Genomic DNA, 18,292 nt, shown 5'->3' with positions numbered 1-18,292 from the left:
ACTCATGAACCAACAGTGAAACATTACTGTTAATTCAAATCCATATTTTATCTGCTGCTGCTAAGTCACTTCAGTCGTATCCGACTCTGTGCGACTCCACGGACGGCAGCCCACCAGGTTCCCCTGTCCCTGGGATTCTCCAGGCAAGAACACTGGAGTGGGTTGCCATTTCCTCCTCCAATGCATGAAAGTGAAAAGTGAAAGTGAAGTCGCTCAGTCGTGTCCGACTCTTAGCGACCCCATGGACTGCAGCCCACCAGGCTCCTCCATCCATGGGATTTTCCAGGCAAGAGTACTGGAGTGGGTGCCATTATTTTATCTAGGTTTCCTTAATTTTACCTAATGTGTTTTTTCTTGTCCAAGGACCCCATCTATGATACCATATTACTTTCAATCATCATGAATCTTTAGTTTCATCTACACTATGTCTGTTTTTTACTGTCTTTGTTTTTAATACCTTGACAGTCTTGAAGAGTACTGGCCAGATAATCTCTCTTTCTAATAGATAAATAAACAAATAAATAGAGATGTGCATATACATGCATACACACATAGATGTATATACACATAAATATAAATGGCATACAGTATATTGCTTATGTGTATATGTACCATATAGTTATACATATAATATATCACATATAGATTTCTTTTCTATATCAATGAAGAGCAAGTTGTACATATAAAACCTCTTAAGCACATAACATTTTACTGTGCATTTCTGAAAAACAAAGACATTCTTCTATATAATATAACCATCAAAATCAGGAAATTACATTCATGCAGTATTAATCTATAATCTTCAGACCATAAATTTTGCTGTTTTTTCTCCCAGTAAATTCCTTTATAGTCCAAAGATTCAACCTAAGATCACACATTACATTTACTTGCTGTGTCTTTGTAGTCTCAATCTTAGTTCCTTGATATTTCCTTAACTTTAATGACCTTAATAATTTCCAGCAGTGTGACAGTTTATAGAAAATTTTTAAATTTAGAATTAGCTGGTATTTCCTCATGATCATAGATACTGTTCAGGAAAACCACAAAAGTGATATTCAGAGCACATAACAAAAGAGACTTAATATCAATGTATCCCATTACTGGTAATGGTAGCTTTTATCACTTTGGTAAGAAGGTTTTTCTTCTATATTTATTCTTTTTTTGTACTTAATAGTTAACAAGTAATTAAAAGCTTAAAACTTTTAAATATCCTGCTGCTGCTGCTGCTGCAGCTCCTGCTGTTGCTAAGTCGCTTCAGTCGTTTCCAACTCTGTGCGACCCCATAGATGGCAGCCCACCTGGCTCCCCCATTCCTGGGATTCTCCAGGCAAGAACACTGGAGTGGGTTGCCATTTCCTTCTCCAATGCATGAAAGTGAAAAGTTAAAGTGAAGCTGCTCAGTCGTGTACGACTCTTCCCGACCCCATGAATATCCTATTCCTTATGAAACTTGGACTCAGCATTTTTATTAGTGATTTATAAAACACTGATTTGTTAAAAAAAAAAAACAAACATTGATGAAAATACAAATTTCAATGATTGGATATAGTTTCTTCCTTCTTCTCTTTGCCCCTTGAGCATGTACTGACGTGCTTTTTTAAGACATTACAGAACACACTGCTGCTGCTGCTGCTAAGTCGCTTCAGTCGTGTCCGACTCTGTGAGACCCCATAGACGGCAGCCCACCAGGCTCCCCTGTCCCTGGGATTCTCCAGGCAAGAACACTGGAGTGGGTTGCCATTTCCTTCTCCAATGCATGAGTAATACACATTTGATTGCTAATGAAAATGTTAGCATGCTGAAATGGGGAATTTAGGAATTTATTAAATAATTTGCTTGCTTGCTGAGAACAAATTTTCTAAAATGCAGGCATGAACTAAATTGATTTTTTTGTCTTTATGTAAAATATCTCAAAATTATTTTTCCTTTGGGCTAAACATAAACTATATTTGATGGAATGCATCATCCAAATTGTATCATTTCAGTTTAATGTATATCTTGGCTCTGTAATGTGCCAAATTATATTTACTTCCTCTTTCATTGGGCTTCCCTCATAGCTCATTTGGTAAAGAATCCACCTGCAATGCAGGATACCCTGGTTCGATTCCTGGGTCCAGAAAATCCACTGGAGAAGGGATAGGCTACCCACCCCAGTATTCTTGGGCTTCCCTTGTGGGTTAGCTGGTAAAGAATCCACCTGCAATGTGAGAGACCTGGGTTGGATCCCTGGGTTGAGAAGATTCCCTGGAGAAGGGAAAGGCTACCCACTCCAGCACTCTGGCCTGGAAGGTCGTAAAGGGACAGACACGACTGAATGACTTTTACTTTCCTCTTTCATTTCCTTTTTTTCTCAAAAGTTTCTTAATAACAAATTATGAAATTTCTGAAACAATGTATTTCACAAGGCTTGAGAATTAACTCTTTGAAGCTAAGAAATCTGTGTTTTAGTCTTTATATACCAGCTATTAGAAATACGATAGGAGATAGAAGCTCTCTTAGCCTATTATTGACTGTAAAGTAAATATATGACAAAATAATAATGTTACAAAGTTGTGTTGAGGATTATAAGAGATAATGCTTTTAAAATACATAGGACAGGTTCTGGGCATCTTTTCATGCAGGTCAACTCTGCCCTGAATATATGCTTTTTTAGAAATAGTTGTAATTCTATAACTTTTTAAAATGAAGGAGATCTTAAAAAATAAAATGTAAAATAAATTAGTAAACAAGTAGTAATTAATGAGACATTCTTGCCTGGGAAATTCCATGGACACAGGAGCCTGACGAGCTACAGTCCATGGAGTCCTAAAAGAGTCGAACATGACTGAATGACAACACGTTGAGAATTTTTTCTCACAATGGTGAAATATCTGAATCCATCCAATTTTAGTTTTTGCTTTCCTGATTAAATTTTGAGCTCTGCGCTATTCTTTCACATTTCACTGTGACTATATCATCTCTTTCCATTTAATATATGCATTTTTGAACATCTGTTTTTCTCAGAATCATTTTGGTAGATCTAAAGGCACAGATGGTCTCCACGATGAAGCATAACAAGAGAGATTCCATATATAGTTAAGAATATTTTCTGCACATTTTATATGTATTCTTTACAGTTTCTTATGTATTTTTTTTTAACCAGGGAAGGTTTATTTTGACACGTAAATAATTTCAAACACAGAAATATAAAAATTATACAAGCTTTTTCTCTAAACCATTTGTGGTGTTACTGAAAAGAAACCCTTCTTATCCCCAAATATCAATACTTTAATGTATATTTCTGAAAGATAAGAATATTCGCCACATAACAATACAGCCATCAAAAATCAGAAAATGAACACTGATACATTACTACTTCTAATCCATAGTCACCATTCCAGTTCCATCAATTATCCAGATAATGTCTTATTTATAAACATTTATTAAATTCATATTCTATAAAGACATTGTCCTTGCCCTCAAGGAGTTGAGTATATTAGTAGTTTACAATCTTTTTTTTTGTTTGGTTTATAACATTATATATTACATGTGTATGATATTTTGATTTTTGTAATTACTACAGGGTGCTCACCATCTAAAGTTTAGTTTCCATCCATCACCATAACATTGACCTCCTTTACTAATTTTTCTCTCTCTATCCCCTTTTTCCTTTATTTATCATGACTCTATTATATCTATGTGTTTGTTTTTGTTTGGTTTGGTCATTTATTTTTAATTTTTTAAAAATTTCCAGTATAATAAGGTGATTTTTTTTATACAGGTAAAATAGTCTTTTTTTTTTTTTTTTTTAAGAAATATGGTCTATGGTGGGACTTCCCTGGTGGTCCAGTGATTAAGAGTCTGTGGTCCCAATGCAGGGCACTCGGGTTCAATCCTTGGACAGGGAATTAGATACCACATGTTGCAGCTAAGTGTTAACAAAGATTGAAGATCCTAAGTGCCATAACTAAGACCAAGCATAGCCAAATAAACGAATTATTTTAAAAAAGAAAGAAAGAAAAAGACTATGATCCATGGTATTGAAAACTTGATGTATTTACTCAAGGAATAAAAATCACTACTTATACAGCCATTTCCTTTCACAGAGTTTCTTTGGATAGAGAGTACTAACATTTAATCTACAACACACAAAAGCTCCTGAAAAATGAAATAAGACTAAGCCCTCGTTCCTTTTTCTTGTCTATTTTCCTCCTCCAAGGAATTAAGTATATTTTGGGAAACAAGAGATAGGTAAGAGAGAAAAAAAGATGATATTAAGGGAAAGAAAAGAAGCACATAAAAATACATTTTCTTATTTAAGCATATAAATGGAAATCAATCTTCCACCTGTTTTAAAATATTCAAGTATGCTACTATTAAACAACTTTCAATAAGCTCTTTCATATATACATATGTATATATGTACATATATATAGTCTCTCTCTATATATCTGTCAATACATATGCACATATATATATTCGTTTAAGCTTAATTCATTTTCAGTGAGATTGCTCTTCAGTTTTTAGCAAAAATTACTAGGCTACTCCTTACTTTCTATAATAATAATCCTTTCTCTTGTTTTGAAAATACTCTTCTACATGAATTTGTTTTTAATAATATATCAAGAGGAAATTATTTTCAATATTAACTATCTAGCTCATGATAAAGAACGGAGTAAAGATTTTATGCACAGGTGCAAAAGCTATGTTATGTTAAAGGGAACTTGAAGAACATATGGAATTCCTCTTTTATATTTTTCTTTTTGATTTCAATAAATCGCAGCGAGATAACATCTGCTGAATGTGAATTCAAGAATGTGTATCATTTGATAACATTCCTAAAAGTTTTAAGATAAACCTCAAATAAACATTTAATTTGAATAAATGTTTTAGCAAAACAAATGTTACATCAGTGAGTTAATATAAAACCAATGTAATGGTCATGGAAACAGTATTTTGGCACATAATAAGCTTCAATAAATAATCACAGATTTGGAGATAATGTAATGTTATCATAGTGAGAAAAAGCTGAAGTTCTCACTAATGTCCACCTCCTTACAAATGTATAACTCCATTCCATTTGTGGAGAGTGCATTGGTTTTTAAACATCATTATTTCTGAGGCATATATGTAAGGTAGGGATGATTTGCAAGAGAGATTTATAAAATTACTTTATCAGAGGAGGAGGTTAAAGACTGAATTATAGCCAAAGCATGAATGACTTGCAGGTTGGAAAAATTATTTTTATGGCAAATGATCTTTGGATTATACAGTGCAATCGAAAAGACCCTGAAAATAAGTAAAGAGGGAAGAAGACAGTAATTAATCATTTTAAACTGGGTCTGTTTTCTAGAACTACAATATTAGAAGTTTACAATATTTTACATAGATGACTATGGAAGCACTGTAGACAATCTTCAAAGGATCATGTGTGTGTGTGCTCAGTCGCTCAGTCATGTCCGACTCTTTGCGACCCCATGAACTGTAGCCCACCAGACTTCTCTATCCATGGTGTTTTTCAGGCAAGAATAATGGAGTGGGTTGCTATTTCCTCCTCCAGAGGATCTTCCTGACCCAAGGATTGAACCCAAGTCTCTTGTATCTCCTGCATTGGCAGGCAGATTATTTGCTACTGCACCAGCTGGGAAAACCGTCAAAGGATCATGGAGTATAATCAAAATACCAAAAGACTGCATGGTCCCTGTTGCAGTTAAATCAGCAATTGTGCCATAGAGTTCCACATAGTAGCCATACAGACCTTGTGAGTTACAACATGTGAGACCAATTTTTATGTCTGCAAAATCAAATACTCAGCTTTACTTTTTCACTACTGAGAAACTGCGTCAGGGACATATTAGTCAAACAGAACTGAGGGATACATGATAGATAGGTAAATAGACTGAGCAAGAGAGATTTATTACAAGGAATTGGCTCACAAGATTATGGAGGCTAAGACGCTCTAGGATTTGAGTTGTCAAACTAGAAACGCAGCTGATGTAATTCTAGTCAAAGACCAAAATCTGAGAACCAAGAAAATTGACTGTGTAAATTCCAATTTGAATCCAAGTCTGGAGGAAAGAGAAGACAGATGTCCTAACTTGAAGACAGTCAGGCACAGGGAGTGAATTCTTCCTGACTGAGCTTTTTGTCCTATTCAGGTCTTCAATAGATTAGATGAGGCCTGCCCATGTTTAGGGAGCTCCCTGGTGGCTCAGGTGGTAAAGAATCTGCCTGCAATGCAGGAGACCTGGGTTCGATCCTTGGGTTGGGAAGATCCCCTGGAGAAGTGAAAGGATACCAACTCCAGTATTCTAACCTAGAGAATTCCATAAACTGTATAGTCCATGAGGTTGCAAAGTGTCAGACAGGACTGAGTGACTTTCACTTTCACCCACATTTAGGGGATGGAACAATCTGTTTTATTAGGTCTACCAATTGAAATGTTAATCTAATTCAGAAACACCCTCACAGACTCAACTAGAATAATGTTTAACCAAATATCTGGGTACTTCATGGCTCAGTCAAGTTGACATATGACCGCAACCTCTGTGTGACTGCTAATTTTATGCTACAAAAATATAAGAGAAAGTCATGGAATTGATATCTTATTTTTAATTAAATATGGAGGTGGAGGCTCCACTAATAGTGATAATTTGTACAGGATGTCACTTTCTGTGGGCATTTGTTCTTAAGAGAAATTTGGTGTGAAGTCTCAGATCAGATCAGATCAGATCAGTCGCTCATTCGTGTCCGACTCTTTGTGACCCCATGAATTTATGCCAGGCCTCCCTGTCTGGTGTGAAATCTAGTTCACAACAAATTGTGGAAAATTCTTAAAGAGATGAGAATACCAGACAATGTGACCTGCCTCCTAAGAAATCTGTATGCAGGCCAGGAAGCAACAGTTAGAACTGGACATGAAACAACAGATTGGTTCCAAATCAGGAAAGGAGTACCTCAAGGCTGTATATTGTCACCCTGCTTATTTAACTTATATGCACAGTACATCATGAGAAATTCTGGACTGGATGAAGCACAAGTTGGAATCAAGATTGCTGGGAGAAATATCAATAATCTAGATAGGCAGATGACACTACCCTTATGGCAGAAAGCAAAGAGGAACTAAAGAGCCTCTTGATGAAAGTGAAAGAGGAGAGTGAAAATGTTGGCTTAAAACTCAACACACAGAAAGCTAAGATCATAGCATCTGGTCCCATCACTTTATGGCAAATAGACGGGGAAACAATGGAAACGGTGTCAGACTTTATTTTTTGGGGCTCCAAAATCACTGCAGATGGTGACTGCAGCCATGAAATTAAAAGATGTTTCCTTCTTGGAAGAAAAGCTATGACCAACCTAGATAGTGTATTAAAAAGCAGAGACATTACTTTGCCAACAAAGATCTGACTAGTCAAAGCTATGGTTTTTCCAGTAGTCATGTATGGATGTGAGAGTTGGACTATAAAGAAAGCTGAGCACCAAAGAATTGATGCCTTTGAACTATGATGTTGGGGAAGACTCTTCAGAGTCCCTTGCATTGCAAGGAGATCCAAGCAGTCCATCCTAAAGGAAATCAGTCCTGAATATTCATTGGAAGGACTGATGCTGAAGCTGAAACGCCAACACTGTGGACACTGGATGCGAAGAGCTGACTCATGTGAAAAGACCCTGATGCTGGGAAAGATTGAAGGCAGGAGGAGAAGAGGAGGACAGAGGATGAGATGGTTGGATGGCATCACCGACTCAATGGACGTGAGTTTGAGTAAACTCCATGAGTTGGTGGTGGACAGGGAGGCCTGGCGTGCTGCAGTCCATGGGATTGCAAAGAGTTGGACACGACTGACTGAACTGAACTGAACTGGATGTCTAGTACACAGTAAATGAGACTACAATATTTGTCACTAAAAAATAAATGTGTTAGTCCAATGTAGACTAATGCATAATCTTACTCCACTAAAAATGTTTCTGTTTTCATAATGTCTTTGAGTAGAAATATAGCACCTACTAGCATTGTTAGTCTTCTGTCATTAAATCATTATTATATGTAAATCATTGTCTAGAGAATTCTAGTTCAGCTAATCTAATACGCATGACCCTTCTGATATTTCATCCTTTTTTTAAGAGCGTGGGGGAAACTAAACACTTGGATTCCTGATGAAGTGTATAAGAAAGTAATATCTCATCAATTGCATTTTAAATCATTCCTTTGGGATGACTTTTTTGAGAATGTTTCCAACTTGATAATATCATCACTTGTATGAATTATTTCCCAGTTCAAGTGGTATTATTTTAGTTGTGCTTATTATAAAAATGCTATATTCTTCTGTATCCTTATACATTGTCTCTTTAATCGTTAAAGACATTAAAGTCTATCATAAGGTATTGTTTTAAAATATGTATAAAATGTTTATTCAGTATTCAGCAATTGTTTATTTTAGCATTTTATTTCTACCAAATTATCTATTTTCATGTAATTATATTACATGAGACTTCAAGAAATATTCAGTAGGTATTAATGTCAGGGGTCTTCCCTGGTGGCTCAGTGGTAAAGAATCCACCTGCCAGTTCAGCAGACACAGGTTCAATCCCGGGGTTGGGAAGATCTCCTGGTGAAGAAAATGGCAACCCAGTCCAGTATTCTCACCTGGAGAAGTCTATGGACAGAGGAGCTTGGCAGTTTACAGTCTATGGGTATCGCAAAAGAGTCAGATACAACTTGGCGACTATAACAACAGCAAAAATATCAGGAGATTATTGTTACCTCTCAGTACAAGGACCCTGGCGCCAGTGGCATTATTCTATCACTAATTACGTACATTTAGCACAATATTATGATTTGTGAAGTGCTTTACAAGATTCATCCTTCTCAATATGTACTTCAAAATGAGCAAGTTATTTCTTCACTAGTATAAATTTGGCCTATAGTGATATCAACAAATTATGATGTCGTAAGATGTCCCTTCTTTAAGTCCTCACTTTGAACAAATAAAAACTAGCAGCCAATTATGAACAAAAATACCTCTATATTAGTTGTGGGATCCAACACCGTATGCAAAGAGACCTGGAAGTAGAGGCCTGTGCATTAGGTAATAGGTATACAGACCTTGGTGTGGAATTCAAGTTAGCTGAACTCATTGGACCTGATGAGCAAGGAACTGACCCTAACTTCTCAGGGCCATAGCCTGGGGAAAACCTGGGTAATGCTGATTTAAGCAGATACCCATGGATGAGAGAGATTTTGTGAAAGTCCAGCCCACTCCAGTGCTCTTGCTTGGAGAGTCCCATGGACGGAGGAGCCTGGAGGGCTGCAGTCCATGGGGTCGCTAAGAGTCGGACACGACTGAGCAACTTCCCTTTCACTTTCACTTTCATGCATTGGAGAAGGAAATGGCAAGCCACTCCAGTGTTCTTGCCTGGAGAATTCCAGGGACGGGGGAGCCTGGTGGGCTGCCGTCTATGGGGTCGCACAGAGTCGGACACGACTGAAGTGACTTAGCAGCAGCAGCAGCAGTAGCTCTCCCAAGGAGACATTCCAGCCCTCTCTTGGAGCAAAAAATAATATGTATGATTGAATTAGAAAGGGGAGAAGTCCCTTTCCAGTGTTACCCCTCCCTCTAATGTAACACAGTGTGAGGCTATACTAGCCTAGTGGAACCTCTCCTTGTACAAGAAAGGGAGGGAGAGCAATTTGTGACTGCCTGACAACCCTAGCTGGGTCAGACACAGTGTCAGCCTAATTATTGAGGCAGGACCTCCCTGACTCTGGGGAGGGAGGAGATTGGGAAGGATACAGATAAGAATATCAAAAGGTATTAAAAGAATGAGGTTCCTCCTAACTTTGCTCAGAACTTCAGTAAGAAGTCAGCCCACAGGCTACTTGGATAACCTCAAACAAGTATCTCTTAATTTGGCCTGTGGTCATCCCCAACACTCCAAATGCTAAACCTGTAAATTCCCTACTCTGTGGATATTCTCCAGCATCTCCAAGTGAGATGCTGGAGAATGAACTTGGATAAATAGTGAATGTGTTCAGAAAATCAGACCAGGGACTGTGGGCAAAGGAGAAACCACAAATTTAACTACAGTGCCACCTTTTGGAAAACAAAAGAAAAGTTTCCAGCAGCCAACCCAGTGTGTTCTTAAAACCAGAAAAAAAAAAAAAAAAAAAGAGAGAGCCTTAAGAATTCAGCCACACCAGGGGCTTCCGTCATAGCTCAGTCAGTAAAGAATCTGCCTGCAATGCAGGAGGCCAGGGTTTGATTCCTGGGTTGGGAAGATTCCCTGGAAAAAGAAATGACAACCCACTCCAGTATTCCTGCCTGGAGAACCTCCTAGACAGAAGAGCCTGGCAGGCTACAGTCCATGGGGTCCCAAGAGTTGGACACGACTTAGTGACTAAACTACCAGAGAGCAACAAGTGTGGAGCACGTATATTCGTACAAGTTACGTGGGTTCAATCCCTGCGTTGGGAAGATCCCCTGGAGTAGGGCATGGCAACCCACTCCAGTATTTTCACCTGGGGAATCCTATGGACAGTGGAGCCTGGAGGGCTACAGTCCATAGGGTTACAAAGAATCAGGGACATGACTGAAGTGATTTAGCACACATGCACGCCCTGCTACATTAAATGCAAAAGCAGCCAATGCAAAACTCCAAGGAACGTGAAGAAATCAAAGAACGTGTCATCACCAAAAGAACAATTATCCTACAGTAAGCAAACACCAAAGCATGGAATTTGGTAATTTACCTGATAAAGAATTCAAAATAACAGTTCTGAAAAATCTAAATGAACTACAAGAAAACACAGAAACACAATTCAGTGAAATCAGAAAAACAAGATACGAATAAAATGAGACATTTAACAGAGATAGAAATCGTAAGAACCAAACAAATTCTGGAACTGAATAAAATGGAAAGTGCAATACAGAGCATCTACTCTAGAATAGACCAAACATATTAAATAAAGTGTTTTTAAATAGAAACACACATAAAACAAGGTTATGTATTGATTTGTTGATGAAAAATGTTGTAACCAGAGGCTTGCAAAACTTAATCCTGTATTCCCCTCAGCAATGTAATAACCCTGTATTCCTCCTAGGAGCAATGGTTCAGTATTTGTTAATTCAGTGTTCATGGTGACTTTATAGTATAGAACTACCATGGGTGATGAAAATCAACTATATTTATATAAAACGTGGATACAATGCTTCAGTGAGGAATATTGCAAGAAAGATTAGTAAGGGAATTTTTCCTTTTGAAGCATTGTTCCTGATTTTTAGGTTGGCTCAAGCAGCAATGGCTCACAAGATAATTGAACAGTTAGCTACTCCTATTTTACATTCAAGTTTCTGTTACACATCTTCATGAAATATTGAATTTTCTTGCTTTATTTTCTTTAATTATTACATGTGCATTTGTGTATTTTCTGTATTTTCCTAAGAGTTGTATAAAATCATTTATGGAAAAAAAACACAAACTAAATAAACAAGTAACAACTCAGGCAGCTGCCCAAGGTGATAATCAGCCCACACATAGAATGCCCTTCAGAAAACCAAATTTATATTTCTGAGACTTGTTGAAATGTTAAAGGACATGGAATACGACCATCTGTACAGCATATGTGCCCTGAAAATTCTGTTTAATGATGTATAGGAAAACACATTTTAACAAACAACCTATCATGTGAAGATTTTCACTCCCCACATAATATTTAGAATTATGTGTGTATTTATATAATGTTAATATGCGTGTGTACATAGATATGTACATATTTTTGTTGGGTATATATATTAATGTATTCTATAATATACTTATTCATTTTCTATATATATATATTTATTTAAAAGGATATTGCACGTTTTAACTCTCTTTTGCTTGTTTGCATCTAGTATAAGCCATTTCATTGGAGCCCTTTGCCTTTTGTCAGACTTTCCATATTGAAACAAAATGTTTATCCTCTTTTTTTCCTAGCTGTTTCTCTTATATTAGCTTTAAACATTCCAAACCCTCGCTTATATCTGAGTGGTAGATCATGAATAAATGTGTGTAGTTCAATTACTGATACATTTTAACATTACATTTTGCATGTGTATGTCTGTGTGCGGATATTTACTTACTCCAGTAGTGAAAATGAACGATCTATGCTAATATGTTTGGTCTAAATATGCAACTATGGAAGGAAGTCAAACTCACTATCTATGCAAATGTTGAGCTAATAATTTGACATACTACTTGTTGTTTGCTGTCAACAACTAAATATCACCTCTTCAAAGTTGGGTCAGAAGTCTCGTGAAGTTGCTCAGTCTTGTCCAACGCTTCGTGACCCCATGGACTGTAGCCCACCAGGGTCCTCCATCCATGGAATTTTCTAGGCAAGAGTAGTGGAGTGGGTTGCCATTTCCTTCTCCAGGGGATCTTCCCAACCCAGGGATTGAACCCGGGTCTCCCGCATTGCGGGCAGATGCTTTATCATCTGAGCCTCCAGGGAACCGCAGCCTAGTTTCAAAAATTTCAAACACCTACTGTTCAAGTTTTCTGGCTTTTTCCTTTTATGTGTGTGTGTTTTTTTTTTTTTTTTTTTTTTGAGGGGGGTAACTTTTTAATTCAACTCTGTGGCACAGTTATCTACTTTGGCAACAAAGATCTTTAAATATTCTGTTTTATTAAATATCTAGAAGCAAAATTTTGCCATTCAATTTTAAATTTTCATAATTAAATATATCAAGAGTGAGTAAATTTTTGTAAGAGAAATCAAGGCACAAATACATTAGAGTGGGTGAATTTTTACAAAACAGTGACATATTTGGGGACAGGGACTACATTAAAAATATTAAAATGTTGGCTTGGAAGCCTTTTAGTTAACTACTTCCAATGGTGTGTCCATGTTCATATATGTGCTATTTAAACCATCTCCTCTCACTTTATATCCAGTTCTCTTTGAGCTGCAGAAAGTAAAAGTTTACCTTTAAAAGCTACTTGCCAGGAGGACTGACTTTATAAATATACTACTTTGTACTTACAGTTCCCCAAACCATGGGTTCCCCAAAGCATAGTTTTATTAGGGTGATGGTGGCCTCATAGAATGAGTTTGGAAGTTTACCTTCCTCTGCAATTTTCTGGAAGAGTTTGAGCAGGATAGGTGTTAGCTCTTCTCTAAATTTTTGGTAGAATTCAGCTGTGAAGCCGTCTGGACCGGGGCTTTTGTTTGCTGGAAGATTTTTGATTACAGTGTCAATTTCCATGCTTGTGATGGGTCTGTTAAGATTTTCTATTTCTTCCTGGTCCAGTTTTGGAAAGTTGTACTTTTTTTAAAATCACTTTTAATTGCAATTGTATCCTTTTTCTAAATCAGAGATCACAAACTACTGTGGTTGCTGTGCCACTGGATGTAATGGGGGTGTGGGGGGCATTAAATTCATAATATAATTCTTTAAAAGCTATTGTCAACTTTAGAACCAAGAGATTTCTTATAAAATCAGAATATTAAAAGATGTACTATTGGGTTGGCCAAAAAGTTCATTAGGGTTTTTCTACAACATCTTTTCCACAACATCCACAACATCATTGGAAAAATCTGAATGAACTTTTTGACCAACCAAATAGCATTGGCTCCATATTCCATTATGAGAATTTCCTGAGGCCGAGTAGCCGATATCCTTTTAGAGAAGGATGTGTTCTTTAGTCGCCACATTCCCATGAGATGTGCTTCACTCCTTTACATTGCCTGATGGATCCCTAGATATCTAGGTTTGTAATCCCTGAAAATGGAAGTAAATGAGATGATTCTTCTTTTCTCTCCCTCTATGAAGCCATTTCTCCATGAAAGAATCCTATTTAAAAGCTAACAAAACATATCTCAGAACAAAATGTAAACATCTATTTTCTTTAGAGGCACAGGTCCTGTGTTTATTGACTAAGTTCATTTATTCATTGTGACAGTGCAATAATTAAGAAAGTAAAGTGTAAAATGTAAGAGTAATGAAAAAGGTGCCAGGTACTGACACGGAGTAGGGAAATGCTATGTCAGGAATGGTTTAGAAGAAGATGATACCTAATTAACTTGGAAAATAACTAATGAGAAGGATTCCATCTAAAACTTGAGAACTGGAGACTCTGGATGTAGGAATACATTGTGAAAAGACTTACAAGTAAGAGAAAACAACGGTGATTCTCTGATGGAGATTAATAAGAGATAAAGCTAGATATTCAGGCCAACTGTGAAATCATGGTCTTATATGACACATAGTGTTTTATTGTTGGTTTAATTCAAAATGAAAAGATATTACTATCCCTCCAATTCTATCAGATAATGGCTTTATACTCAACCAGTACTACAATCACTAAAGAAAATCTCAGCTTTCTCTCTCTTTTGATAGACAAGGAATCCATAGTTTCCAACTTTCTTCCTCAAATTTGCAACCTGCATGTAATTACCAACCTGGATTTAATTGATCTCTCTGATTTCTTTTCTAATTTTAAAATACGGTGATTCTTGATAATTCCTTCATACAATATAAATCCTAGCTTATAGATAATCTGATGCACCAAAGTGTTTTTAAATAAGAACAACAGATGCATTTTCTCCACAAGTTTAAGATGCTAATGTTTATAAACTGGTCCAAATGTGCTTTACACTGAATCAGGGGCTTCTGTTTCTTTAAGCAAAGCAAGGACTAATGTTGGAAACTTCCAGACTTTTAGGAACTCCTGTGTAAGTTTTTCAAGGGTTCTTTTGAAACACTTCGAGTCTGTGTTTGTGGGCTGCTGCCTACTTTTTTCCTTTGTGTGATAAATGATTGTGTTTTTTGTGCTGGAACATTTCTGGTGTGCTGTTGATCAAATGAGAATTGACAGTTTGTCTTTTGTATTCTTTCCAGCTCACTCCAGTTGGCACCACGATCTTCACAGGATTTTCAGGAGACAATGGAGCTACAGACATAGATGATGGCCCAAATGGACAGATAGAATATGTTATTCAATATAATCCAGACGATCCAGTATGTAAATACCGACTTGAAATGTAACTTCACTATAAGTAGTAAAATTAATATTTATTTAAGCTGATATTTATTATATTCTTCTATTGCTCAGTTCCTAGAACCATGTTAGTAATTGTACTATTATTAATAACTATCCCAAATTACATTTTACGATATACTTTTGCTACATTTATAGGCTAGTTTTGGATGGGTTTTGTTGGTAAAAGTTTTAAAATGTCTTCATAGGTATAATAAGTCATTTTTATTAAATCTCTGTTATGTTAGTTGACTCCTAAGCATTCTAAATAAATCACTTCATGTGTTATTACCAATGTAATACATATGTTTTATGGAACTTGCAAATTAATACCATCACTACCCCTCTCCACCAGTGAAACCTGAGGTAGAAAAGAGGACAAAGACTCTAATTTTCAAAAAAAAGCTTTTTTTATTTTGTGTGTGTGTTTTTTTTTTTTTTTTTTTTGCTTTAGACAATGGGGCTTCTATTTTGTTCTCTAGGCTAAGTTCTTTCTAAGATATAGGATATATAATACAAAAAAAGAAGAATTGTTTTCTTCAAACTAGACCTGAAAGTCGTGCCTGCTATCTTTCTCTTCCTCTTTTACCCAAGGCAGCTTCTCAGAACACAAAGGGCTCCTCAAAGTAGTTTTACAATCACTTAAGTGATGTTTAATTAATGTTTCTCCTTTATGTTTAATATTAGGAATATAAAAAGTGGTGACATTAACATGTCTTTGTTTTTAAATTATATATCTCTTATAAAAGCTCTAAACAAAAAAACTGTTGACCTTACAGATACTAACATCTCGCAGGAAGATCTGCCTCACAAATTGATTGTCAGTTATGAATTCAGTTTCTCATTTTATCGTCACATATCAGTTAGTAACAGTATTTCTATTGTATAGGGGAGAACACAGGTTCCCAGGTGACATGACTTGCCTGGCTGTTATTGCTGTTGTTCAGTCATCAAGTCACGTCCCTCTCTTTGTAACCTCATGGATTGCAGCACCCCAGGCCCCCTGTCCCTCACTATCTCCTGGAATTTGCCCAGGTTCGTGTCCATTGAATCAGTGATGCCATCTAACGCACAGCTATGTCTAAGCTGGAGAGTCAGGACTTGCTTTCTGAGTAGTGTGTGCTCCACTCTTCCTCTGTTGTGCTCTAATAAAAATAGTTCCCACACTTGTGTTAAAATTAAAAAAAAAAAAAAAAATTGGAGAGCAAAAGCAAAACACAAAAAGCCCATGAGTATAGCAGGGAAAAGGGACGATTTAGGGGGATTTTGTTTTTGTTTTTCCCCTAAAAACTATGCCTCCACATGTTTATAGGCAGACACAATGATTCCAAGAGATGGAGAGATAATGAGAATGTGACAGAAAAAGACAGTAATGATATAAGGTGTTACACAGAAGTAGAGTGGAAAAGATAAAAGGGACAGAAGAGAAGAGGGCAAGAGGAACATCTTTTAAAAGATAGAAACATGTACTTGACTATACAGAATATTTCGAAACCATTTATTTTCTTACTATTTAGATTTTTAGAATAATCAATTGTATGCATGTGTCATGTTTTTAGCTTATATTTTATGAGGGTCATTTTCTAATCTTTACTCCTCAGTTTGTAAAAATGAAACTCCCACAAAGTAAAGGATGGTCAGGTCATGTATTTTAAGGAAATACTTATTATGTTGCATAAAAGAAAGAAACTTATCCAAGGTTTGATATAGTGTGAGAAAAAAATGTATTACTTGGGAAATATCTCTTAGAACTTTCGTTAGGCTGAAATACCTTGTTAGCTATGCAATAATTCCTTCTGAATGCTTCCTCTTTTCAAGGATTTGTGGGCTCAGCATGAAATATAATATCATATACTTTTACTACCTACAGATAGAATAAGTCAGTCACATGCATTTTCCAAATTGGAAAAAAAGAAAAAAAATGTTCTTTAGCAAGCTAGCACTACTATGGAATAAAGAAAGAAATTCTCTGGTCGTGGTTAATTGGTGAGGCAAAAGATTAAGACGTCATGACAGCACTTAACTGAGAGTGTATGTGTTGAAAGAGTAAGCATTAACCAAGTCACATTCTTATAGAGTGAATCCAACTTTAATCATCATAGAGACTTAATGATCAACACCAGTTTCTTCTTGTGTAAAATCTCTTGAGCACTATCTTATGATATTCATATTATTAAATCTCTAGAAATTCTGCTTATAATTAAAAGCATAATTATATTATCCAGCTTATTTCTTAGTATCAAACCAAGAAATGTACTACATATGTATGTGTTTGTAATACATACACGTTTGTATGTATTACAAACGTGTGCATGCTAAGCCACTTTGGTCACGTCAGACTCTGCAAGTCAGTGAACTGTGGCCCACCAGGCTCCTCTGTCCAAGGGATTCTCCTGGCAAGAATGGGAGTGGGTTGCCATGCTCTTCTCCAGGGGACCTTACCAATCCAGGGATCGAACCCACATCTCTTATGTCTCCTACATTGGAGGCAGATTCTTTAACACTAGTTCCACCTGGGAAAATATGTAACCTCAAATTGTGGACTCTTCTGGCTTTTGCAAACACAATATAATTTTTTAAATAAATTTTATATAATTAAAATTAGTTTATTTAAAATTGAAGATGTTAGTTGCTCAGTGTGTCTGACTGTGACCCCATGGACTATAGCTCACCAGGCTCCTCTGTCCATGGGATTCTCTAGGCAAGAATATTGGAGAGAAGAAACATATGGATACCAAGGGGAGGGGAATGAATTAAGAGATTGGGATTGACATAAATACACTACTATGTATAAAATGCATAACTAACGAGGAACCTACTGTACAGCAAAGTGAACTCCGTTTGATGCTCTGTGGTGACCTAACTGGGAAGGAAATCCGAAAGAGAGGGGATGTATGTGTACATCTGACTGGGTCACTTTGCTATACAGCACAAACTGACATAGCAGTGTAAAGCCACTATACGCCAATAAAAATGCAAAAAAAATACTTTGCATTATAGTAGAACAGAAGATACATTTGTAAATTTCTACAAGGATGACTTGGATAATGTAAATGAGTGACACGATGGAGGTAAAGTGGATATACACATGTTGTCTGTATGATAGAAGTTTGTTTATGGGAAAGCAACTCAACTCTAGCTGATTGTTGGCTTATTGGAAATCAGGACCACGGTTGTCATATTTTTTACTGTCTGAGCCACCAAGGAAGTCATATTTATAAACAGAAGTAGGACTTCCCTGGTGGCTCAGACAGTAAAGCGTCTGTCTACAATGCGAGAGACCTGGGTTCGAGCCCTG

The 18,292-nt window shown here is 36.5% G+C and overlaps 1 protein-coding gene across 8 annotated transcripts in view; it reads left to right on the top strand.

Moving 5' to 3' along the window:
* The window catches only part of PCDH15 (protocadherin related 15), a 1,046,857-nt gene that overhangs the window by 513,280 nt on the left and 515,285 nt on the right, over window positions 1–18,292 (top strand). For all 8 annotated transcript variants that reach the window (XM_027528919.1, XM_027528921.1, XM_027528918.1 and 5 more), the window contains one exon: window positions 14,856–14,975. In XM_027528919.1, coding sequence (XP_027384720.1) covers window positions 14,856–14,975 — 120 coding nt within the window. The remainder of the gene's footprint in view (window positions 1–14,855; window positions 14,976–18,292) is intronic.

The sequence above is a fragment of the Bos indicus x Bos taurus genome, chromosome 26 (genome assembly GCF_003369695.1).
Source record: "Bos indicus x Bos taurus breed Angus x Brahman F1 hybrid chromosome 26, Bos_hybrid_MaternalHap_v2.0, whole genome shotgun sequence".
Classification (NCBI taxonomy): domain Eukaryota; kingdom Metazoa; phylum Chordata; class Mammalia; order Artiodactyla; family Bovidae; genus Bos; species Bos indicus x Bos taurus.
Note: the sequence above shows the minus strand (reverse complement) of the source record. Positions and strands in the feature narration are given on the sequence as shown.